The sequence below is a fragment of the Labeo rohita genome, chromosome 20, assembly GCF_022985175.1.
Source record: "Labeo rohita strain BAU-BD-2019 chromosome 20, IGBB_LRoh.1.0, whole genome shotgun sequence".
NCBI lineage: Eukaryota > Metazoa > Chordata > Actinopteri > Cypriniformes > Cyprinidae > Labeo > Labeo rohita.
The window spans coordinates 8,718,946-8,744,131 of record NC_066888.1 but is presented as its reverse complement, the minus strand read 5'-3'; the positions used below and the strand labels follow the sequence as shown (position 1 = coordinate 8,744,131).

The 25,186-nt window shown below is 41.2% G+C and overlaps 1 protein-coding gene across 1 annotated transcript in view; it reads right to left on the bottom strand.

Moving 5' to 3' along the window:
- The window catches only part of prrc2c (proline-rich coiled-coil 2C), a 31,049-nt gene that overhangs the window by 3,486 nt on the left and 2,377 nt on the right, over positions 1-25,186 (bottom strand). The window contains 32 exon segments of the mRNA XM_051138294.1: positions 431-655; positions 746-872; positions 1,545-1,648; positions 3,073-3,381; positions 3,512-3,746; positions 3,844-3,992; positions 4,113-4,234; positions 5,964-6,167; positions 6,257-6,443; positions 6,650-6,751; positions 6,833-6,925; positions 8,378-8,629; positions 8,836-9,030; positions 9,133-9,218; positions 9,705-10,077; positions 10,489-10,643; positions 10,922-11,082; positions 13,113-14,575; positions 14,578-15,568; positions 15,671-15,881; positions 16,133-16,382; positions 16,515-16,690; positions 17,126-17,708; positions 17,798-17,981; positions 18,060-18,147; positions 18,573-18,712; positions 18,826-18,905; positions 19,015-19,310; positions 21,107-21,232; positions 21,394-21,506; positions 21,664-21,841; positions 23,720-23,889. Coding sequence (XP_050994251.1) covers positions 431-655; positions 746-872; positions 1,545-1,648; positions 3,073-3,381; positions 3,512-3,746; positions 3,844-3,992; positions 4,113-4,234; positions 5,964-6,167; positions 6,257-6,443; positions 6,650-6,751; positions 6,833-6,925; positions 8,378-8,629; positions 8,836-9,030; positions 9,133-9,218; positions 9,705-10,077; positions 10,489-10,643; positions 10,922-11,082; positions 13,113-14,575; positions 14,578-15,568; positions 15,671-15,881; positions 16,133-16,382; positions 16,515-16,690; positions 17,126-17,708; positions 17,798-17,981; positions 18,060-18,147; positions 18,573-18,712; positions 18,826-18,905; positions 19,015-19,310; positions 21,107-21,232; positions 21,394-21,506; positions 21,664-21,841; positions 23,720-23,834 — 8,073 coding nt within the window. The 5' untranslated portion in view covers positions 23,835-23,889.

Sequence of the window (25,186 nt, the reverse complement as noted above, 5' to 3'; positions counted from 1 at the left end):
AACCATTTAACTCAGATGCATCAGAACCTCGCAATACTGAGAAAAGAGTCAATTGCGAGATATAAACTCACATTTCTGAGGGAAAAAAAATACAAATTGTTAGTTTATATTTCGCAATTCTGACTTTATTTCTCAGAACTGCGAGAAATGTTTGTCTCGCATTGCTGGCTTCTTAGAATTGCCAGTTTATCTCTCACAATTCTAAGAAAAAAGTCAGAATCGCTAGATGTAAACTTGCAATTGCGAGAAAAAAAAAAAAAAAAGGCAGAATTGAGATAAAAAGTCACAATTACCTTTTTTTTCCCTTTTCAATTCGGTGGCAGAAACAACCTTCCAATTAGTTTAGTTAAATGTGTATTTTAATTAGAATTATTGCACTGCTATTTCAATTAAAACACCCCATTTACTTTAAAGTGATAACAACGCTCACCTTAAGGTCCTGTTCTGCTTTCAGGGCAGCCTGTGTGCCACGGGGTGCTAATGAAGGACCAGGTGGTCCACGTGGAGGATGCTGGGGTCTGGGATGGGGCATCAGACCTCCGCTCAGATTAGGGGACATGGGTGGACCCATGGGAGAACGCTGCACCCCTCCAGGAAAGGAGTTCGCATGGGGTGGACGCACTAATGGAGACACCATGTTGGCCTGAGACAACATCTGTTTGACACAGGAAATGTTGTTAATTCCTTAAGAAGTGTGATAAAATTAAGATTTCCAACAACTAACTTTGTGCCTGTAGTAACTGACCTGTGGGTTGAACTGTCCTGGGAAGTGCTGGGCAATGCGCATTCCTGCAGATCCCGACTGAAACTGTTTGGGATACAGCATGCTGTTCATCTTGCTAGACTGACTACTGGGGCTTGTGGAGCTCGCCCTAAGAACACAAACAAGGAAGCAGTCAGAAAACATACAAAATATGGCTACAACAGATCAGGGATCGGGCTGCCATTAAGGATTTGTCTGCCTTGTTTTTGCAATGTTTTCTGTAGTTGGCGCTAATGAGAGGATTTTCAGCCGACTGAGCATGTTGAATTGCCCACAAAGCTCATCAGTGAGAAATATCGCTATTGCACCTTTCACACAGAGCCCTGATCCCAGAAAACTGCCAGAGTACCTTCTGTGTGAAAGCAAACACGTTCTGGGATTGATCCCAGGATGGGGACCTAATAACATTGCCAGGATTAGTCCCGGAACGAGCCCCGTGTAAACAAAAGGCACGACCAATGCCGTAAGGGGTGCGCCGTCATAATGACGCATGTTAACGTGTGACTTCTTTACCAGGTGTTTTAAATGATGTTCAAACTATTGACCAGTAGTGCGTATTCACAGTCCTAGCTAGAACACTTCCAATATGGAGAGCCATTTCCTCTCATGCAGGCACAGAATGGATATGCTAGCTGCCTGTTGACACTAGTCTTTGCTATATTTTCAGGCCTAACGTTTTGGCTCGGATGCAGATGCTGCAAGGCTTTAGTCACCACTAGTTCTTTGATGATGGTTTGGTGTGTCTGGGCTTTAAGCTGAAAAGTTTTGTATGCATACACACCTATAAGGGCTAGAAGTGGGGGTAGTGCTTCTGGCGCTGACAGGTGGAGTTCCAGGCTTCACATCCATTCCACCACTGAAGAGCTTCAGATCCATCTCACACATCTACAACAGAAAGCAGAAATGTTTCAATATACAGCATGTATAAGATTTAGACTACAAGATTTCAGTTTCAGAAAATGATGATATTAGAATAGAAATGCATGTAAGGTAGCAACTTTTTTTTTTTTGAAACTCTAATGTCTGTGGTAACATCCTAAAAGCTAACATTTCTGAAAACAACAACAACAACAACAACCATGATTTAAACAAATTTACAAAAAAAAAACAAAAAACACTTAAGCCTAATAAATGTATGTATGTATATATAATTGGAACTAAAACAGGTGGCAGAATACTGGGTTACCCCTTACACAAAGCAGTGCTATGCTTATAAAGACCACTTTACTAAGCAGAGAAGGATAAGATGAAAAACAACATAAAAAGAACAGTGAATTTGTGAACCAAGTTTGCAGGTATGAATATACAACAGGGTCAAAAATAAACAATTGCCAAGCACAGGTGTAAATTATGGAAGCCCTTTTCCGCCACCGAATTAAAAAAAAAAAAAAAACACAAGGTAATTTGCGACTTTCATCTCACAATTCTGACTTTTTTTCAGAACTAAGATATAAACTTGAAACTCAGAAATGAAGTCAACTGCATGATCAGATCAAAAAAAAAAAGTTAAGAAATAAACTCACAATTGAGAAATAAAGTCAGAATTGCAAGATACAAAATTGCATTTGCGAAGTTTAAATTGTCAGTTTATATCTCGCAATTCTGACTTAATTTCTATGAATTACGAGAGAAACTCATATCCGACTTCAAGTCAGAAATAAAAGTTAAAAAAAAAATTCTAAGAAATAGTCAGATTTGAGAGTTTTTATCTTGCAATTCTGATTTTATTTCTCAATTGTGAGTTTATATCATGCAATTCTGCAGCAAAAGTCAATTTTAAAGAATTGTGAGAAACTTGCATATTTGAATTCAAGTCAGAAATAAAAGTTAAACTCAATACTGAAAAACAGAATTTGCGACAAAGTCAGAATTGCGAGTTTTTAGCTTGCAATTCTGACTTTGTCTCGCATTTGAGAGTTTAATTCTGCAACAAAAGTCAGAATTGAGTTTATATCCCGCAATTCTGACTTCATTTGTAAGAATTGTGAGATAAACACTCTGATCTGACTTCAAGTCAGAAATAAAACTTAAGAAAAACTCAATTGTGAGAAATACAGTCATAATTGCGAGATACAAACTCGCATTTGCAAGAAAAAAAGTCTGAATTGTGAGTCTGTATCACGCAATTGAGAAAAAGTAAGAACTGAGATAAAAAGTCACAACAGCCATTTTTAAATGTTTATTCAGTGGCAGAAACTGGCTTCTATAGTATATATACCTGGTCTACAGTCAATAACTTGATTAAAAAAAAAAAACAAAAAAAACAAAAAACAAAAGCATGATTAGTGTATGCTCATTTGTGCACAAACCTTATTGGAAGGCTGCATCATACTGTGTGTATTCTGGCCAATAAGGCCACGGTAGGGCGGATTGCTGGGGGGCTGGCGGTTGAGGCTGGGAGGTGGGGCTTGGGGAGGGGTCGGAGGTAGGGACTGAGGCAAAGCCAAGAGTGGCTGACCACCACCAGAGCCGAAGTTGGGCAAAGACAACTGTGAACCTGGCACAGGAACCGTCACCTGCTGTAGGGCAGAGCTGGGACTTTGTGTTGAGCTGTAGTAGCTGCTTTGCTGCTGGACTTGTCCAGAGTACAGGTTTGAGTGCTGACTCATTCCCTGACGCTGCAGATAATCACACACAGAGAGAGAGGAAAAAAAACAACAGACTTTAGATCACAGTCATGGCAGGTTGAATAAGTGGAAGAAGAGAAAATAAATACTAGGCCATCATCCAAAGGACTTAAATTCTGACCTGCAGTAGATGAGTGTCTATAAGCTGTGACCCTCCCATGCCAGAGGGTTGATTCAGCTGAGGCTCAAACAGGATAGGGATGTGTTGGGTGTTTGACGTCTGCTGGAAGGCCAGGTTGGACTGAGGCTTGCCAAGTTCTGGGGGCTGCACTCCAGGGTAACTGTGCAGTGGCGTCCCAGACAGCATCATGGGAGACGTCTGGGAGAGGCTGTTCTGCATGAATGCTTGCTGAGACCTGTGAAAGCAATAGAGCATATGATAAATGCACTGAATATTATGCATTATATAAAACTGCTGGATGCTGTAAAATTTCAGCAGCTTCGCTGCAGTACCTGTAGGGCTGTATGGAGGAGCTGAAGAGATCTTGAGGTTGAGACACTGGAGGTCCAGTGTTGAGGCTCAGCTGTGCCTGGTGCTGGTGCTGGTGCTGCCCCTGCAGAGGTGCGTAAATAGGGATGGGGATCTGCTGCACCGCTGTAGGCTACAGAGAGAGAAAAAGGGTGTTAAATAACCTCGGTAACTTCAGAAAAATTAGACCACTGAAAACGTTATTCATGGATCATGACATAAAATGTGATTGTGTGGTGTGGGTGTTTTATACCTGTGAGAGTCCAGGTTGAAAGCCTTGCTGCTGGGCTAAAGAGGGAGGAGCCAATCGAGGGTGGGGCGTACTGAACAAGTGGCTGGTGTCCATATAGAAGGCTGGGATTTGGGCTGCAGGACCTTCACAAATAGAAGCAAGAGTTGATCACTAAGATAAAGAAATGCTATACAAATAAATACAATAAAAAAAAACAAACAAAAAAAAAAAAAAAAACTTAATTACACACAAAAGTCTGGGGTCAGTAAGAACTTAATACTTCTAAACAGTAAGAATGCAATAAAACTGATAAAGATTGAGATTACTGTTACAAACAAATTCTTTCTATTTCAATTAATTGTTTAAATATTGAAAATTATAAAAAAAAAAATAATTCAAAAAAAATATTAAGCAGCACAACTGCTTTCAGCATTGCTAAATGTTTGAGCACCAAAATCAGCATATAAGAAGGATTTCTGAAGAACATGGAAAAATGGGAGCAACGGCTGCTGAAAAATCTAGTTTTGACATCACATGTATAAATGAAATTTGAAAATAATTCAAAATAGAAAACATTTAAATTTAATTCTTTAAAAATACTGGTTTTGTACAGATACTGTAAAATGAAAATTATGTGTTTAGTTTAAACCTGGTAACTACAAATTCTAATACTAACCAACTAACCAAAGTTAAACTATGGAATCTGATAAAGATTTGTGTACCCGCTGCAAAATTCAGATCTAAAAACAAATGATTCACAAACCATTTCAGATCAGAACTCAGTGCGCAGATCACAAATCATTCAATTCGCGGAAAGATTCATGAACCCTCTCTGAAGATCTGATCTAAATCGAGTGATTCGTGATACACAATTTGAAGTCCCTATCTGAAATGATTCGCAATCGGAGCAATTCGAAACAGTGAATCATTTCGTGAGACAACGGTTTAACTGATTTAGAGTTTCGAAAAGCTCAGTTTCACCCACAACTATAAATACTTTTTAAAATCATTACAAGTGATGTCGAAATTCAAAAAACAAATGGCTCATTTTATTTTAACTGGTTTTTGTTAGTGAATCACTTAAAATGAATGATCGAAGTCAGGAATCTGAATCAATCTGAGAGGTTCCAGCATAAATAAGTCACTCAATTAATTCAGTTCATCTGTTCCTCTTTCTCAGCCATGAAAACACAACACTGTCAATACTACTACTGGCTCAGCTCACTAGTTTTATGACATTAACTGAAATAAGTGGAAAAAAGTATGATTTTTTTTTTTAATTGTCTGAATTTTGCATTAAAAGATGTGTGATCTTGAAAAAAGTAAACTCTTATTTCATAGACATGTCTTTAAATAATTCTAGCACTTTTCAAGTTCCTCTTCAGAAATATTGCCATTTCTAAAGGTTTTCCAGGCCTCAAATTAAAAAAAAAAAAAAAAAAAAAAAAAAAAAAAAAAGTAAAATTCAAGCACTTTAAGCACTTTGTATGAACACTGAAAAATGGAGTAATGACAGCTGAAAATCAAGCATTGACATCACAGGAATAAATTAAATTCGAAAATGCATCAAAACAGAAAACTTTTATATTTGTTTAATTTTTTAAAATATGTCTTAAATTATAATATTTCAAAATAACACTGTTTTAACTGCATTTTTAGTGAGAAGAGGCTTAAAAAAACAAACAAAAAAAAAACAACTTACTGACCCCAAACACTTGATCTGTAGTATACTAAATTAGATGAGCAGAAACAATATTCAAAATGAATAATAATAATAATAATAATAATAATAATAATAATAATAATAATAATAATAATAATAATAATAATAAATTAGGAGCTACACAAGAATGTCACGAGATATAAATTTACCTGCTGCAGACTGGGATACGAACACCTGTGGGGTCTGCTGCTGCTGTTGTGGTAACAGAGAAGGTGCACAGCCCAACTGGGAGAAGTTACTGCTGGACATTCCTGAACTCTGCAGCTGCTGGGGTTTTACCTTACAGATGTTGGGAGGGTCAGAGGCTGATGTGCTCTTCGTGCTAAGAGAGGACGTTGTGTAGGTTGCAGATCCTGTGTAACAGAAGCCCACTATTAAAACTTTTTGCCTTTTTACTCTCCGACCCATTTGTGGGGTGTACTGGTCAAGCATGAACTCTTACCGGACAGGGAGGTGCTGGGGGTGACCGAGGCCACAGGTATCTGAGGCACTGAAGCACTGGAGAAAGAGTTGAAGGAGGCACTACCTGCTCCTCCTCCACTGGTGATGGGGGAAGCAGAGGAGGTGACAGGCGAGCTTTTTTCCACAAGACTAGGAGAGTTCTCCCAAGCTTTGCGTGCAGATTCCATCTGCAAAACAACAGTGATGAGCAGTTTAAAAGATGCTTCTAGAAGCATCTGCATTTACATGTGTAAAGTGGGGAGAAAAAAAAAAAAAAAATATATATAGCATTAGGTGGTATGCTAATGCTTTTGATTGGTGGATTAGGATTCGTACTTTAAATCATTGAATGACTCATTTGAAAATCAGAATGAATTTAGTGTGTGTATCTTACTTTAAGTGTGAGGTCAACAGTAGCAGGAGAGACTGTGGCAAGGCTGGAGCTTTGCTGCAGGGCTTCTCTTCGCTGAATAGGCAACGGGTGTGGGAGCGCCACCTGAACCAACCAAGAAACAGCGATCAGAGCATGCACAGAAACCCGACACACACATACAGATTACAGTACTGAAGCACTAACAGGTGTCACAAGGCTCTCCTCCATCTTAGTCCCTGCAGTGGGGACGTTGTCTGCTAACGAGGAAGATGGGATTGTGTAGTCAGTCACGGATTCCTGCAAAATAAACAGACACACTAAGAAAACAACTTCTCTACAACTTTTTCTACATAAAATGCTACCAATCAAAAGTTTGGGGTTGGTAAGATTTTAATGTTTTTAAAAGTCTCTTGCGCTCACCAATGATGCATTTAATTGAATTAGAGTAAAAACTAATATTGTGAAATAAGGCAATAAACAATTTAATAAGCATCATTTAAAATAAGATGGAAAAAAAAAAAAAAACAAACAGAAAACTTACTTTTAAAATGACACACTGACCCAAAACCTTTGAACGATAGTGTTATGTAGGGCTGTCACTAACAATTATTTTGGTAATCGAGTAATGTCAATTATTCTGATGATTAATTATAATTCTTTTTTTTTGTAGTAATAAAAATAGACCCAAGTGAACAATGGCCTTTAAAATGACTTAAAATGCATATAATAGCAATGAGGCAATAATAATTAGTTCAAATAAAGTATCAACAGCAAGTAATCACATGGTTTTCTTGAACAAAACTTTAAAATACATAATGAACTATAAACAAAAGAACTAATGTACTGTACATTACACATTATAACAAATGCCTGCAGATGGCGCCAACAGCCTTACAATTGTTTTTACACTTTACTGCGTGATTTAATGTGTTTAACACTGACTCAACGTTTAATTCAAATGTCCACTTAATCTTTAATATTTGGCCATTTCTTTATGATAAAAAAGCCACAGTTACTGTAATTTGTGGACATCAATATGCGTAAACTCAGAGTGAGGGTTTAAACTTATTTTGAAAGCGCGGTGAACGGTTAGCATATTGAGAAAGATACTGATGTATTCTCCTGTGTTTGCGTAGGTTTATAAATGATTTACCTTACAAATCTGATGAGATAGCGCACATTGCATTCTCTGATGAACGTTATAATAAACTAAACTCACAACAATATGCATGGAATTTGAAGATGGAGTTTGAGATGCTCCACACATGTAAATGATAATAGTTTGTGTAGCAGCATTTACTGTGAATGGAGCCACTCTGAGATACACATACATCACCTACACGCATGTAAATAAAGCACATAATAAAACTGCACTGCATATATTTAATAGAATTGTAGCGTTTGTGTATTATTAACAGCATTATGATTTATTATATTTTTTAAATGGGTTTAATGTGTTGAATCCGCCAATTCCAGTATTGACTGATTAGGATTTTTTTTTTTTTTTTTAAATCGAATACTCTAATAGAATCGAGGAATAATTGCATCCTTAGTGATATGATACACTAGGCAACTTTTTGACCAATGTTACCGTCAACGGGCATCCAGGTGTGACACAGGGCAACTGATCTAAATTATCCAGAAATTTGTTGGCCCAAGCAACATGGTTTGGCAACATCGCTCAAACAGTTTCCCGATATATGATCAACCTTAATGACAGAGTTAAAGCAGAAGGATATTAAATTGCACCTTAGAGCTGCTGGAGTATTCTGCTGATGGAGCAGTAATCATGCCCTCAATGTCTCCACCCAGCTCAGGAACTTTGTCTTTAGTGGGTGAGCTGGAGTCTCTGTCTCGGCTGCCTCTAGTTCCATTTTTATCCAGACCCTCTCCATCGGACTGACGCACATCTTTGGCAGCTTTACGGTTCTTGAGCGAACGCTCTTTACCGATGGGACCAGGTTTATACTCCTTGTGCTCTGGAGGAGGGATGTCAGGTAACTGTGGAGGAAAAATTGTTTTAAACAACGTACTATTTACACCTTTATAGAGATTTCTGTAACGTTTGGCACCACTAGGAAAAATGGTTTCATTTCCATTTCTGCAAATCAATGTTAACAACTTTATCTTTAGCTTCATTAAAAACGGCAAATTTCACAGCACACTTATGCAAACCATTATAAAACGCCACGTGATGCAAATGCTACCTTTTGAGGTTTGACAGGTCCAGCACGGGGCTGTTTTTGTCTCTGCTCTTTGGGTTCTGGTAGTTTATTATCAGAGCTTTTCTCTAGCAGGGCGGGCACTCCGTCACTGTCAGTGCTGCCTGCTGAAGAAGGGGCACCAAACTGGATGCTGTCCATGCCCAGCTCAACCCCACTTTCTGTTCCCGCTTTCACACCCTAAAAGACAAACCCACAAAAACATCAGCACATAAAAGTTAATCAAAATGGTGTTGGTCAGCCAGTTAAATCTTAATTAAAATTCAAATATCCTCCTCTCACCTCAGGTGTAACAGTCCCAGTAAATGAAGTGAGGGGTTTGTTCCAGGCACTGACTGAGGGAGGCTGGGGAGGGCTGATAGGTCCAACTATAACAGACAAATGGGACAACCATCAAAAGCAGAACTGCCACTATGTTGTTAAAATAACCAAAAGACCAAATGTGTCAAGAAAAATCTCACTGGCCTCAAATTAATTGCTTTATCCACCTTATTTTCCCCTTAAGAGTGGACATGGCTATTTGTAAATTTTATGGGTCTGGCTTCCGTTCTCATCCACGTCCATCTATTTTTAGCTGTACAAAACTGGTTTTGCTGCTTGACGTTGCAAATTGTTGTCTTTCCATATTTTAATGTTTTGTCTTAATTATGAACACAGGTTTGTAGTGTAAACAGTTTTACCATTTACTGCACATTGTTGTTCTTCTCGTTATTTCCCTATAGTGGATAATGAACCGAAAGTCTCGGCCATAGGCTTACTTCAGTGTTGAAAATTAAGGTGGATATGAATGTTGACTTGAATAGTTTCTTAAACTAAAAATGCAAGTAAGCATGTCTTTAAGTTGAGAAACTTACGTTTCTTGACATCAGAGAGAACAGTGGAGCCAGCCACCTTATTCTCCCACAGTTCCGTACCCAGGGTGTTGTGTGTCTGACTCTTTGCAGAGAAGTCTACAGATGCAGGGGCCAGAGGTGCCACAGCGCCCTCAAGAGGCTGGGGTGAGCTAGTGCTCTGGTTAGAGGCAGGAAGGTTGTGCTGCGACACAGAAATAGCTGGCTGTGGTTGAGGCTGCTGAGGGACAGACTGGGTCTGTGGAGCTGGAGCTGATGGTTGCTGCTGCCCTGCTGCCAATCCTTGCTGCTGTTGCTGCTTCTTGGCAAACCGTGGAGGGAGTTTAGAACCACCACCTCCCCTGCCCTTCTCTCCAGAGCCCTTTTTACTCCAGTTCTGCAAACATCAGATGAGGTATTGGCTTGTGTACCAACTGCAATGGTGCAATGCATTGGACAAGGGATGTCACAATTCCTCTATTCAATTAAAGTACTCAATTTAAACAATTTTTTGCCCGCATTGAGTAACACCTGAATTAAATGTTTAGTCAATATTAAACAAGGATTAGATCACGCAGTAAAGTGCAAAACAATCGTCAGGCCGTTGGCACCCTCTGCAGTCATTTGTTATAATGCGTAATGTATGTTAGCTCTATTGTTTATAATACGTTATGTATTATAATATGTCACTACAAAAATTATAAGAATCCGAATAAATTGTCAGAATAATCATCTGATTACTCGATTACCAAAATAATCACTAGTGACAGCCCTACATTGGACTAAAGACATTCCCTCCTTTTCTCACCTGTGCAGTCTGTTCCTCTTTCTTCCTTCGTTCCTCATCCTGCAAACGTTTCTGCTGCTTCCGTGAAACAACCTCTGTGAACCCGTCATCGTTCGTGTTTGACTGAGGGTCCTCCAGTGTCGTGACCTCTGGGTGGTCATCAATGATCACTACACCTGGGGAAGGGAGGAATGAGGATAAACAAGTGTTAAACAATTATATTTAGTATACCAAATACTTTGAAATTCAACAATTCCATAATATAATATTACTATTTTATAATAAACAGCAATTTCAAGTAGTTTAAAGCTTTGAATGAATTAGCTAGCAAAAAATTTACTAAAAATGTACTAAAAAGTTAAATAAGGATTATGAAAAATTGTTACAGAGTGCATTAACTTACAAAAATACAAGTTGATATGATATACTATAGACAAAAGACTTAGATACTCACTGGCATAATTGTTGAGATCGAACTGAGACAAAGCATTTTCTTTCTCTTTGGGTTTTTTGACAGCTTGTTTCGCTTCTTCCTTCCGGCGGCTGGGCGCTGGTTCTTTCCCAGCCTTCTGACCTGTACCGGCCTGAGCGGCCTCTGCATTCTGAGCAGCAGCACTGCAAGAAACAGAGAGAAAACATTAGTAAAGACAGAAAAACAGTAAGCCAGAATCAAATAAGTTTTTAATTATGCTTTTTAATTATGGTTTAATAATGCAGAAAGCCATAAGAGACTGAAGTATATACTACAAGAGTTATGGGCCTACTGCTTTATAACATGCTTCATTAACTAAAGTGTAATGGTAGGCTGTTTACAGTTGCCAATGTAATGATCAAAATGGTACTCTAAGGGCTGTTTTAAAGGGATAGTTCATCCAAAAATGAAAATTCTGTCACGAATTACTCACCCTCATGTCGTTCCAAACCCATGTCAGAACACAAACTAAGATATTCTTGATGAAATTTGAGAGCTTTCTGATGCTGGATAGACAGCAATGTGATTACCATATTCAAGGGCCAAAAGGTAGTAAGGACATTGCTAAACCTGTTCAACTGTAATTTGATGATGCTACGAGAATTCTTTTTGTATGCAAAGAAAACAAAAATTATTTTATTCAACAATTCCTTCACGACGTATACATATGATGCTGCTGACACAGGAGCCGGCGTTCTGATATAGAGCCTGGATGCGATGTGCCTTGTTTGCATGCAGAGGAGTGCAAAGACTGACACGGAACAGAAGAAACTGTTGAATAAAGTTTTTTGGGGGGGGCACAAAAAGTATTCTCATAGTCAGAAACCGTCAGATTTGATTTCAAAAAAAAAAAAAAATATCGATAAACTAAGATCTTACGGGTTTGGAACGACATGAAGGCAAGTAATTAATGACAGAATTTTTATTTTTGGATGAACTACCTCTTAAAACTGAGGTGCAGTCATACGTGTGTTTACTGACTATTGTCAAACAGCTTTTAAGGGGGTTCACGCAATCAGAAAAAAAAAAAAAACAACAACACACAACGCTCAGTAATAAATTAGAATCTGAGGATTGCTTGGAGGGGGAGGGGTAACAGCAAAATAAAAGTTGTTAAAGTAAGAGACCGTCTAAAAATAAATGTCTATTTGGAGGGCTGTCAAAAACTCACAGGCAATTATCACCTAAGCAGCTGAATCAAAACAAAGCTCTATTTAAAAAAAAACAAAAAAAACAACCAAAACCAAAAAGAACTTAATGTCCTAAGGCTCCATTTTAAATAAACGCCTGAATAATAGAACTGATCACCATGAAATTATGTTTACAAAAGCATGAAAGAGCACTGCTTTTTATACTGTCTTAAGAAAACGTTAGCGGTTCTTTCCTAAAACACAACTGTTGTGGACAGCTGTGAGGCTGTTATGTTTTTCACATGCTGCTCTGCATTTGTTAAGGTGCTCTGACTTCTTGGTGGCTCATGAGAAAGAGTCCAGTCCAAATGGAAGCATTTTGTTTAAAAATGGAAGAATCTTTGGTAGTTTTTAACCAGGCATAAATTAATCAATTGCTTAACCTTAAGCTGGTGATGCACAAGATTTGTCCAGTCGCGCTCCCGGAGGGCCAACATGCTCCAAAACACCTTGCTGAATGTTTCAGTTTAGAAGATAATAGGTTTAGGTGTTTAATTAAGAGTTTTTGCTGAACTCTACAGGACATTGGCCCTCCAGGAGCAGTACTAAGCACTTCAAGTATGAGCAAAGCAGAGCCTGCCTTAAACCAAGGGTTTCAAACTCAGCTCCTGGTGGGCCAGCTCCAACATATGCATCTAAAGCAGGGGAGTCTAAACTCGATCCTAGAGGGCCAGTGTCTTGCAAAGTTTAGCTCCAATCAGACACACCTGAATTAGCTAATCAAGCTCTTACTAGGCATACTAGAAACTTTCCAGCAGATGTGATGAGGCAAGTTAGACCTAAACTCTGTAGAACACTGGCCCCCCAGGACTGAGTTTGGGCACCCCTGACCTAAAGGTTTCTTGCACTCCTAAAGACCTTGATTAGCTGGATCAGATGTTTAACTAGGGTTGGGGGTAAATTCTGCAGGACAGAGTGAGTTTCACCTAAAACTGCTATATTAAAACTCTTTGCTTCCTGGGACAACACAGATCAGGACTTACCCCCTGCGTCCCGATTTGGCTCCAGATCCTCCCCTTCTCTCACTCTTGCCTCCAGGGTACCCTCGACCCGTTTTAGGCCCACTATTTCCTCTGCGGTTCTGTCGATCCACAGGCCGCTGGCTAGAGAAGCTCCTCTTGGCTGCCGAGGCTATCTCCCGTTTAGGGATTGCCACACTTTCTGTGGGTGATTTGCTCTGTCCCCCAGAGATCTGTGTGGGCACCGACGAGGAAGCAGCAGCGGTGGCTGTCACAGCTGCTTCAAGTTGCTTCTTGTCCTCTCGCTCTCTCCTTTCGTTGAAGTCACTACTCTCAGAGGCTGTCTCCCACTCCTCATTGGCCTGGTCAGAAGAGTTCTGATTGGACAAATCAGGTGATTTGCTGCCAGCAGCAACTACAGTGGTGGCTCCCATTTCAGGAACAACCGTCTCTGTGACAGGAAGTTCAGGAGGAGTCACATCAGGAGTAAGAGAAGGTGCTGTACTGGTATCAGCCGCTCCCTCAGGCAAAGTGACCAGCGTTCCAGGAGCTTTAGACAGCGTTGGGGAGACCGAAGTAGGTACTGGCACACCAGGAGTAGCTTCCCCAGCAAACACTGCTGCCTCACGTTCTTTAAGCCTCCGAAATCGTGGGGGCTTGTCCTGTCTGGGAGGACGGGCTGCCCTTGGTCTCCGGGGCCTCTCCCGTATGCTTTGTCCACCCTCTCCGATCTTCTTGTTGTCATATTTGGTGTGCCGTCTTTCAGAGGGGGTGCTATCAGTGCGCGAGGTCTCTGCTTCCTCTGGCCGAAAGGTCTCCATGGGCTTCGAGGGCCACTGTGAGGTCTCTTTAACAGGGGCCCGACGGAAAGGAGCAGATCGGTGGCCGCCTCGTTCTCTGCCACCACCTCGCCTGCTGTGTAAGCCTCCCTTGCCCCGGCGTGAGGCTTCACCCTTTAACAGAAAACCCGGTTTAGGTCGTCCATCCTCATCTCGAGACCCAGGTTTTTCAGGAAGATTTCCGGCTGCAAATCCAGAAGCAGATTTAGAGGAGCGAGATTCCGGCAACTCGCGGCGAAGCGGTCTGCTCGGTTTGGCGCTGGGCTCACGGTCTGATGCTCCGGTGTCACTGGCAGATTCTCTGCCTTCACTTTCAGAGTCTGTGTCCGAGCCTCGTCTGCGTCTGCGCTTGGGCAAGACCTCAAAATCTGAACTCTCGCTACGGGTTTCACTCTCCTCCCTGCAGCGGAAACCAGCAGTCCCTGTGGCACTTAACGGCAAGTCGGAGCGTGACCGTGGCTCTCTGTACGGGTAGTCCCCTCGACTTCGGCCACGGCTACCTCTGCCCCTCCCACCATAGCTGCCTCTGTAACTCCGTCCACGGGAATAGTACTCTCCCCGACCACGGCCTTTAAAATCAGAAGGCCAGTCCTTCTCTCTTTCCACATCTCTTTCCCTCTCTCGGTCTCGGTCTCGTTCTCGGTCTCTCTGTCTCTGTCTCTGTCTCTGTCTCTGTCTCTCTCCCTCTCGTCTCTGCGGTAAGCTCTGGGAGGGAGGTTGGACTCTTTGCGAGATGGTAGTTTGGGTTCAGGACGTTTGTCATTAGATGGAAGCTTGTCTGGTTTATCCTCAGCAACAGTTGTTGCTGCAGGTAATACAGTTGCCTGCAGATCTCTGGACTTTGCTCCACCAGTTGCTACTCCCACTTCAGGTTCTACCACTACTTTCTTCCCATCACCAGAGGGCTTCGGTCCATCGGATGCTTCTACAGCAGCTGAAGCAGCACTTTTGGGAGCAGTGCTCTCTTTTTTGGATCGGTCCCCTCGTTCATGCTGCTCTTCTTTCTCTCTTCTCTGTTCCCTCTCTTCCTTCATGTCTCGCAGCACAGGTTTCTTAATAGGTCCAGATCTCCTCACTGGCCGCTCCCCACCGGGACCATCTCTCCTTCCAGATCCGGATCCACGGGATCCCCAGCGCATCTCTGACTTCTGCTTGCTGGGTGCAGGTAAAGTAAGCTTGTCAGTTTTGTGCATACCATCATTAGCCACAGGAGGAGTGGAACGGCTGTTGATCACAGACCCTTGACCAAAGGGCTCCTTTCTGGACTTCTCCTCTGGTCTTTCCACAGTATCAGGGAAGTCCAGGGTTTTCTGTGCTATGGTAAGTCCTTCAAATCTGGGCTCTTCCAGTTTCAGAGAGTGACTAGAGCCTTGAGAAATACTTCGTTTTAACACAGCCTGTCCAATGGCTTCAACCTCATCTGCACCAGAGAGGTTAATCTCCTCAGGTTCAAAAGAAGGGATGACTGGTGGTCTGTCAGTCTGTAGGAGACTCGGAACCTCTTCCGGGACATGACTAAAAGCAGACAAGGTTTCAGATGAATCCCTGAAGAAGTCGCTCTTGCCCCGGGGCTCAAGTGGGCTATGGTCCTGAGGGTAGACACCTGAAAGACCTCTATCCAACTCCAGACCAGCATCCAATCTATCACAAAGGGGAGAGAAAAGTTCTTAGTACTTGATCATTATTTCTTACAGTGGGGAAATACCCATAGCTTTTTAATTTTATTCTAAAACAGTTTCTCACCTTGCCTCCTTGCCATCTTCACGCCCTTTAACGGTTCCAGAAGAGGGCAAGGGCTCTGTTGAGGGATATGGGTCAGAACCCCAGACCATTCGAGGTTCACTGGGAACGCCATGTTCTCTGATTGGTCGGGTAAGATGATCAAAAGTGTCTGATCCAGAGCTGCTGTTGTCTGTGGGCTCTCGTCGTACCAGTTGCTTAGGAGGCATTCTCCCTGAAATATCAAACAATTACAATGACTTAAAACAGAATGCACATACAGAACTGGGGAAATTATAAGTTATCAGATGCAATGTTTTGGTGTAATGTCTAGTGATCAGAGATATAATAAAAAAAAAATATGGGCTAAACAGAGGAAGTGAAACATTGAGTGAAAGTGTTACTGCATTTTGTAAATGTGTTACAGTGCTTGGATTTGTTACCAAGATACTAGGAAGGAAAACAATTTTAGTTTGCAAAACACACCAGGGTGCATAGGAGGCATATCCATTGGTGGTCGCCCAGACATCATACGAGGATCCATGTAAGATTGCATCATTAGCCAGCGCGGGTCAAAGCCCATTGAGGCAAGGTGTTGGTGGTGGGGGCCGAGAGGTTGGTATAAGGATCTGTGCTGAGGGGGAACTGAACCCCCTGAGGGAGAGACTGGACCCCCTCCACTCTGTTGCTGCTGTTGTTGTTGCTGCTGCTGCCACTGCTGTTGTTTAAGCTGTTCCTGAAGAATTTAAGAGAATAAAAATTACACTACATAAACGCAGGAATTACTATAAAGGATACTATTCCTCATTTATCATCTACAGGGTTCAAACTAATGTTGATGCTTGAAGTCATGACAATGTGTGAGCACCTGTTGTCTAAGGAACCTGGGTGGTAAAGACTTCTGGAACTGTTTCGAGTAACCAGAGGTGACAGAAGGGCGAACAGCAGTCCCAGTGTCTCCCTCATTTTCCAGTTGAGATGGAAGAGGTGCATCTTCACTGACAGAATGATCCAGTCTGGATAAAGACAACTGAGGCTCCTCAACTGAAAGGGATTTAAAAAAAAAAAAAAGACCATTTTGAATCTAAAACTAGCACCTGCACACCTGGCGACCCTTTTATCCAAAGTGACAGGAAATCAACCATGACCTTGGCATAGCTAGTGCTGCAACCATTTGATTCTTTAGATTTTAAACCAAAATGTCATGTGAACAGAAACCCATTAGCATTTTTTCTGGCACAGATGCATTGCCAGAGATGCAATGAATACAAGCTGAAAACATTTTCAGAGACAATCCTCTGCGAAAGTGTAACAAGTGTGACAGAAGCACGCAAAAATGCAAATTAAATATTTAAAATGCACTGCTTTCAGATTAACAGTAAACTGTACCAGCAAATCACATCAACCGCACCCCAAGCTACTTTTTTAGCACACTTTATTTTAATACGTTACATGGTTTTTAAATTCATTTACATTTACCTCTGGGCTCCTCAGCACTGAAGTAGTCTCTCATTGGTTGTCTCTCCACCTGTCTATGCACCTCCTCCATTACAGTAGGATCAACCTTGCTTTGGGGTTCTGGGGCAGTCCTATGGACAGGAGGGCTAGGTTGTCGGGTAACAAATTGTGGCACTTCCTCCACAGTGGGTTCTGTCCTTTCATGGGTTGGCATGGGAGGGCAGGGTTGCTGTGCAGGGGACGGTGGTGGTTGAGGCTGAGGGGGTGGAGTTTCAGCAGATAGTTTAGGCACAGTTTCAGTCACTTCCTGGTGATCACCATGAGCTTGCGTAGGTGGTTTAGTAGTTTCTGTAGTCGAAGGTCGTCGTTTCTCCTCCAGTTGTTTGAGTTTCTCTTTGCATGCAGCAAGTCTCTGTTCTTCCATGCGCCGTTCCTCCTCCTCACGCCGTCTGCGAGCCCGTTCTACTGCTTCCGAGAGCTCTGACTGCTTTTTCCGTTTCTGTCGCCATGCTTCCGATTCCTCCTCACCAGCAGGGGGTGCTGTAGTGGGCAGCTTTGTAACACGGGGACCACCACTTCCCACAGTACGTCCAACAGTTTGGCCCTAGACAAAATGAAAATAAAGCAAAATTAAGAAAACAAGCCAACATTGTCAAATCAGAGACTGAACAACTGTTCTAGTGCACCCCACACCTGTTGGTCTTGTGGAAGTACCGTCTTGCTATAATGGACAATATTGCCAGGGGAGGGAGCCCTGGGGTCTCCACTTTCCGCCCATGAGCTCTTGTTGTCACGCCTCTCCTCTTCTCCTTCCTTCCATCCCTCCTGAACATCAGTGTTTCTTGATCGCATGCGATCAACTTTAGCCATCCACTCCCTGTGTTTTAGCAAGAAAGAGTTTAATAGGGCCAATGTTCACTATGCCCAAAAACATTGTTTGAAGATGAATGCTTACCAGTTATCGCCTTTGTCCTTAGCCGAATGGTTCTCCTCATCATCACTAAAGTTCAGTTTTTCAGTATAGTCAACTTCCATTTGAGCGCCTAATAAGACCAAAAATGGTGACTCAATTAGCAAATGGTTTAAATATAAAATATGAAAATACCTAATAACCTAATGTATTACGAACTTCACAATCACTTTCAAATTATTGGGCATCTTCTGATTTGCTTCCATGACCTTCCCAATATAAGACTACTCATAACATGAATAAGTACTGACAATGGAAAAATTGAGATATGTTACAATGTAATAGGTATGGAGCAGATCCCTTCAGTTTATAATTTTAGTGTCTACTGTTCAACTAACCAAAATAGCTTTTATTTCTATTTTAAAAAAACACCAAACACCATGTAATACTGATAACACCAACCACCCTGGCAAGCCTACAATGTACACTTTACCACCCAATTCTTCCGTAACCATGAACCAAAAAAAATCCCCAAAAACATCCAACTGTCATTCTCACCTGCCCAACCCTCATCAGCTTCAGTGTCCAGATTGTCTAGCTCTTTTAGTTCAGTGGCACTAACAATTGATGGCCTGTCTGGATCCTGCAGCCATGACTGAGAAGGAGGCTGGGTGGGTCTTCCACCAGACCGTGGGCCCCTAAGCATATAAAAGGAAAAAGTTAGATTTCACAAAACTCCCACTGTCCTGGAAGTACCCCAAAATACCAAATTGCTTGTCTTGATCAATAAAAACCTTAAGAGACCACTTACTTAGACATCTCCTGTTGTCCAGGGTATCTTAAGCTGCCTTGCACAGGAGGAAAGGGCCCTCGAGGGTAAGCATTGAACATCTGAAAAGATAGGGGGCACATTAAAATACACTTCACAAAATCAGAACCAAAAACACCACATAGCAGCATGTCAGATTAAATTTTAAACAATGGCAAAATCATCACTCACATATGGTGGCATCATGCTCCTGAACTGGGCAGCATGGAACTGAGATGACATTCCTCTCGCTGCTTGCTGGCCACCATTGAGTTTATGCTGAGGGGCAGTAGGTGGGAGCCTGTCTCTGGCATCTCTCTTTTCTCTGCTCTCCCCTGCAGAGGGTTTCCCTGCCTCATCGGAGTCCCCCGAGGGAGATGGTGTGCCTCGACCCACGCCTGACTCCTCAGAGGGCTTGCCATCGGCCTCTGAGGGGCTGGGAGCAACGTTTAAGTTCCTGCCTCCACCTTCTCGCCAGCTACCCACATCTGAGGGAGGACGATAAGGATTATACTAATCATTAAGAAACTGCTGAATGTCTTTTATTTCCAAATGGTTGCAACTAATAGAGTTGAGGTCAAAAGGTTTACATACACCTTGCAGAATCTGCAAAATGTTATTATTTTACCAAAATAAGAGGAATCATACAAAATGCATGTTATTTTTTATTTAGTACTGACTAGGGATGCAACAATACAGTTAGTCCACAGTTCAATAACCACGGTTTTCGGTTCGGTTCTGATATCTTGCCACTTCAGTGTTTTGTTTTTTTTTTTGCAACAAATTAACAATACTCATGTAAACCTCTGTACACCGGAAAAATCATGGTTTAGTATATGTCTGCTTAACTTTTCTTTTGAGAGAGGTATTATTTTTTATTTTTTATTTTTTAATGCAAAATAGAATGGGTTTCATTCATACTGGACGCCAAAGGGCGCCCTCGTGCAAAAAAAACACATCTGCGTCAAAGTAGTAGCGCTGATGACGTTCCGTTCTAGCTTCTCTAATATGAATAAAAGCGTCGCTATTGCTGTAACTGAATAAATTTACGTTAAAAGTTTTAAATGACGAAAAGGACAATAAACACTCGTCTGCAATAATGTATGGTTTATCTGAGATCTTCACAGCCATCTTGTGTATTTTCATAAGCCACTGCTAATCGACATACATAGAATGAGTATAGAATGTTTTTTCTGCCTCATTCTGTGATAATCCACATCAGATCACATAAGGAAGTTATTTCAAACACTCGACTGATGTTGTGAATTAAAAACAAGTCATAATGTTTAAAAACTTAATGCATAATGTAGAAAAACTTGTTTTTATAACTCTTTTGTTGGACAGAAGGTTTAGAAAGGCTTATCATTGCATGTCATTAGAATGGAAGATGCTGTGCGTGTGTTGCTTTTTATAAGCAGGGAAACTTTTCCTCATTTCAGCATGTGAAATTGCGGGCACACATACAGCAAAGTCCGAGAGAAATAAATCAAGGAAGTTATTTAAATGCAAAATTGAAAAATCTTAATTCAAAAGCGCATATTGAACCGTGGACGTCGCACCGAACGGTTCGATATGATATTGAGTATTGTGACATCCCTAGTACTGACCTGAACAAGATATTTCACATAAAAGATGTTTACATATAGTCCATAAGAAAAAAATAATAGCTGAATTGATACAAATGACCCTGTTCAAAAGTTTACATAGGCTTGATTCTTAATACTGTGCTGTTACCTGAATGATCCACAGCTGTGCTGCTTTTGTTGTTTAGTAAGAGTTGTTCATGAGTCCCTTGTTTGTCCTGAACAGTTAAACTACCTGCTGTTCTTCAGAAAAATTCTGTATTTGTATGTAAATGTATTTGAACCCTTTCCAACAATGACTGTATGATCAAAATCATACAGTCGCTGCTGGAAAGGGTTCAAATACACAAAAACGCTAAAAAAAAACAAACAAACAAACAATGAATTTGTGGGACCAGAAGGATTTTGCTGAACAGCGGGCAGTTTAACTGTTCAGGACTCATGAACTACTATCACAAAAAAATAAAAAATAAAAAATAAATAAATTCACAAAAAACAAAACTCTGCTATTACTTCTGCTATAAAGCTTATGTGGAGTTTCTGCGCAAAGGCCCTCTCAGTCTTCCAGTGAATTAAACAGTCATTATATCTTACGTGTTCAGGACTTATTGTACGTGTTCAGGACTCATGAACTACTATCACAAAAAAAAAACAAACAAAAAAAACAAAGCTCACAAGAAAACAAAAGATGGTGGTCTTACTCTGAGGCCTGAGGCTGGGGCCTGGCCCATAGGGTTCATCTTCCTGATCGCCTGATTTCTCCGCCTCACCCGCCGCCTGCAGACTTGGAAACTCCTGATGGAATTGACTGCTCATCCGAGGAGCTCCTGCAGACACAGTGACATTTAAGCACTTGGCTTGAGCAGTTCAAAACTCATAATTAACGTAATTCTGTGGCTTAAATTCGTTTAGATAAGGATTTCCAGTTCACTAAGTAGCATTTTGAGAGCTGGCAACAATGAAAAGGTTTACAGAGGAAACAGCTTACCGTCCAGCTGCCCAGACTGTTTGCTGTTGGCCCAGGAGCGGCTGCCTCCCAGAGGGGCATCAGAGGTCTGGGGCACAGTTGGCTTGGGCTGGGGTGGAGGGGTCTCTTGCTGCCTACAATCAAAAAAAAAAAAAAAAAAAAAAGAGAGAGAAGTGCCAGCTGAACAGAAGAATCTAATGAATACAAGACAATGTGAAAGTATGTTTGGAACATCCAAAACGGATCTTGCAAGAGGAACTACACCTATCATTTAAGAGGGTGGAATTTTACCGTTCGTCTCCTGGCTGATCCTGTCTGGAGGCCCATCCGCTGCCGTCCTTGGGTACGATGCTAACGTTAGGATCGTTGCCTTTGTTCTCAGCTTTTAGGCTGGGCAGGTTAGCGGGAGGGGGCATGCGTCGACTGACCGCAACTTTGCCCAAACTTTGGAGCCCATGTCTGGCGGCAACTAAATGGAAGAAAAAAAAAAAAAAAAAAAAAAAAAAAAAAAAAAAAAATCACCAATCTCATCATTTGGGCAAAGGAATTTAATTTTTCTGACCAAAAAGGCAACACCATTTGTACAGGAACACTGTTAATTGCAGCAGTAATCTTACAACAAATGTTCTCCCTCTCTTAAAGCTCATAGGTATGCACAGTGGTGACTGAGTGGACAAAGGCTGCTTATTTGATCCAGAGATGCAAAGGAGGCTGATTGGGAAGCTCAATGAACAACAGTTCAAAGACTCTAGTGCATCACTTGACACTCTACTCAATGAACCATTCTTGTTTTAAGAGCTACAAAGCAAGTCATTACAAGTCATATGCAAGACACGAAATATCAAGATTACATTTCATCCAAAAAAGGGACTGTCTGTATTAAGAGCTATTGAATTTATTTTAGGGTGTGTTCGCACCTGTCATGTTTGGTGTGATTAAAACATTGCTCTGTTAGTGTGGTTCATCTGAGTAAGTGTGAATGCTGTCATCCGAACCCTGGCACGCACTGAACAAGTGGACAGAGACCACTTTTAAAAAAAACAAAACACAAAACGCCCTCTGTTTGGGGTGTTCTGTGAGTTCTGTCACAAAATATACATCTTTTAACGCAACCAATCAGATTGTGAACGTAGCACTCCTATGCCTTTAGGCTCTGTATCTTTAGGTTCGCTGTCAAAAAAAAAAAAGCCAGTGTGAACACTAAGGGGACGAGGACCAAATGTATCATTTTCCTTTTTGGTGCAGAGCAAAGGAACCAAACGAACAGCACCACAAGTGCAAACACACCCTAAGTGTGAACGCTGCCATCCGGTCTCTGTCCGTCTTCCAAACTAACTTTGGTGTGGTTGGAATAAAATACAAATGCAACACAGACCAAATACTTGTAAACGAACCAAAAACAGGATGTAATGACAAGATGTGACGCTACGCGACATGATAAGTTCTGTAACAAAATATGCATCATTCAACCCAACCTATCATGATAAGAATTAGTCTTCCCGTGAAAACAATAAAATCTACAGTAGCAGGTGTGCAACACAGTTTCGCATGTGTATGAGCCCGTTTACAAACCTGTTGTCTGACAAAGATATCAGATATAAGAATCATTTATCAGGGCTCGACAATAAGGAGTGCCCGATGGCCCGGGGCCAGCATGAAAGACGCTCGGGACAGTTGACGAATACATCACTGCTGCATCATTACAAAAGTTTATCAATTGCACATGTTTTTAACCTTGATAATTTAACATTTTAAGTGATCACAGAGAGACGTGTCTTCTGACGGACAAATAGCCTACAAAATTTTTAGCTTTGTAACATTAGCTTTAACAATGATCAATACATACTTGATGCACCGGTCGACCGTACATATTTCAACCGATCTCTTGTTCTGGGCTTGCACTCGAACTGCATGCAATCTTCTTTCAAAATGTCGTGTGTGTGGAAAATTACTCTTTATACCGTTAACAGAGGCGAGAGACGCTAAAGACAAAGGGGTGTTTGGCAAGTTCTGGAACAAAATGTACGTCATTCAACCCGACCCATTAGGTTGTGAACATATCACTATCCTATTAAATTCGGTATCTTTAGGTTCGCTGTCAAAAATGCCAGCTAAGCGGACCAGGACCAAAGTATTGTTTTCTTTTTTTGGTCTGGAGCAAACGAACCAAGAGAACTGAACAACAATTGTGAACGCACCCTAAATGTAAACATTTTCCCATTTGCTTCATTTTCTTTATGCAAAATGCCGCTCATTGTTTTAGATTTTGAGGTGAAATGTAGCCTGGACATACAGAGAACTCTGTAAATAACAACATCTTGTTTGTAAGAATGGTCAGTTGACTTACCTGCAGTTTTCTGGGTCTCCAGAGACTTGCCCTTGTACGTGTTGAAGAGGCTAAGGGTTGCATACTTGGTCTTGCCATCCTTTGCCTTGGTGCTCTGCCCTGACTTCTCGGACATTTCGCTGGAAACTCATTGAGTCTGGTCCTGCGGCCTCACCCCTCAGAACCAGCCCCTTAGAAGAGCCCAAGAAATTAAAGATTCAGTGAGCAGATGGAAAAAAACCAGACACTTTTTCTAATATCTACCTGCACCTCTTTAGTATTTTAACCAATATTTCCTGTCAAGCTTAAGAGCAGCCTAAAATGCAACAACAGGAGCTATTGCTGAGCAACTACAGAGAGAAACGTGCATGTGAGCAAGCAACTCTCCCCAAATACAGCATTTGCGAATGATAGCCTTTATACTTGTTTCACAAGCATTACTAAATTAGATTCAGTGGTTCAAACTGAAAGGTTTATTCAAGGCCATGACCTTAACTTGCAGACAATAACTTAAGCATTAAGTGCACAATCAGCCTTTTATCAGACTTTCCTACTTCCTGCTGGAGGCAGAATCTTATGCGCCGATTATACACACACATATACACACACAAACACTTGGAAAACACTGCCCAACTAGAAAAACTGGCCAATATATAAACTACTAAACTTGCTTGTCTTTGAAGGAAAAGGAATGCAAAGGAAGTCAGAACTCTACATCTTTGAATCCCAGTGGTTCAAATCGATGATGCACATCACGTTGCCATGCCACTGTCAGTGTGGATAGTGAACTGACAGTAAGGGGAGGGGGTGCGGCAATCTACCGTGAGCCACATGGGGCTCCATTCATAATTGATGTGGTGTGAGGGCTTATGCCAAGACAGCACAGTAGAAGCAACAGGGTCACCTCAACATGTCCATACACAATTTGATCCACTGCAATGCACACTAAGAAATATGAAAACACAATGTGGTATTGTTCACAACTACATTTATATATAATGCTATCCAGAACAGAAGAAGCTGTTAATATGAATGAACATAAGACTGAACACTGAAGCAATGAGCCTTAAATCCATTTTAACAGTTGGTCTGGGACAAAGTTAAAAGGCAACAATTATACCAAAATAAATACGTACAGTACATAAAATGAAACATCATGTAATCCAGCTCAACACACACACACAAACTAAAACGTCACATGATATGACACGACAAGGTGTAATGAAAGTGAAAGCAGTCATCTTTTACTTTTAGTTATTTCCATTTACTGAGACAAAACATTTAAATGAGAAAAACCAAGCAGCTTTAATTAAATGTCAGCTTCCTCTCAATCTACACCTCAAGAGATGTCATCTTTATAGCAGTCTGGTTTGTTGTAGAGGGATGAAAGGCTACAGGTAGCTGAACTCAAACAATGGGACCATGCAAAGGCCAGGGCAACATTCAACTGCCTCTTTACGCAAGACAGAGACAGATGAATGGATAAAG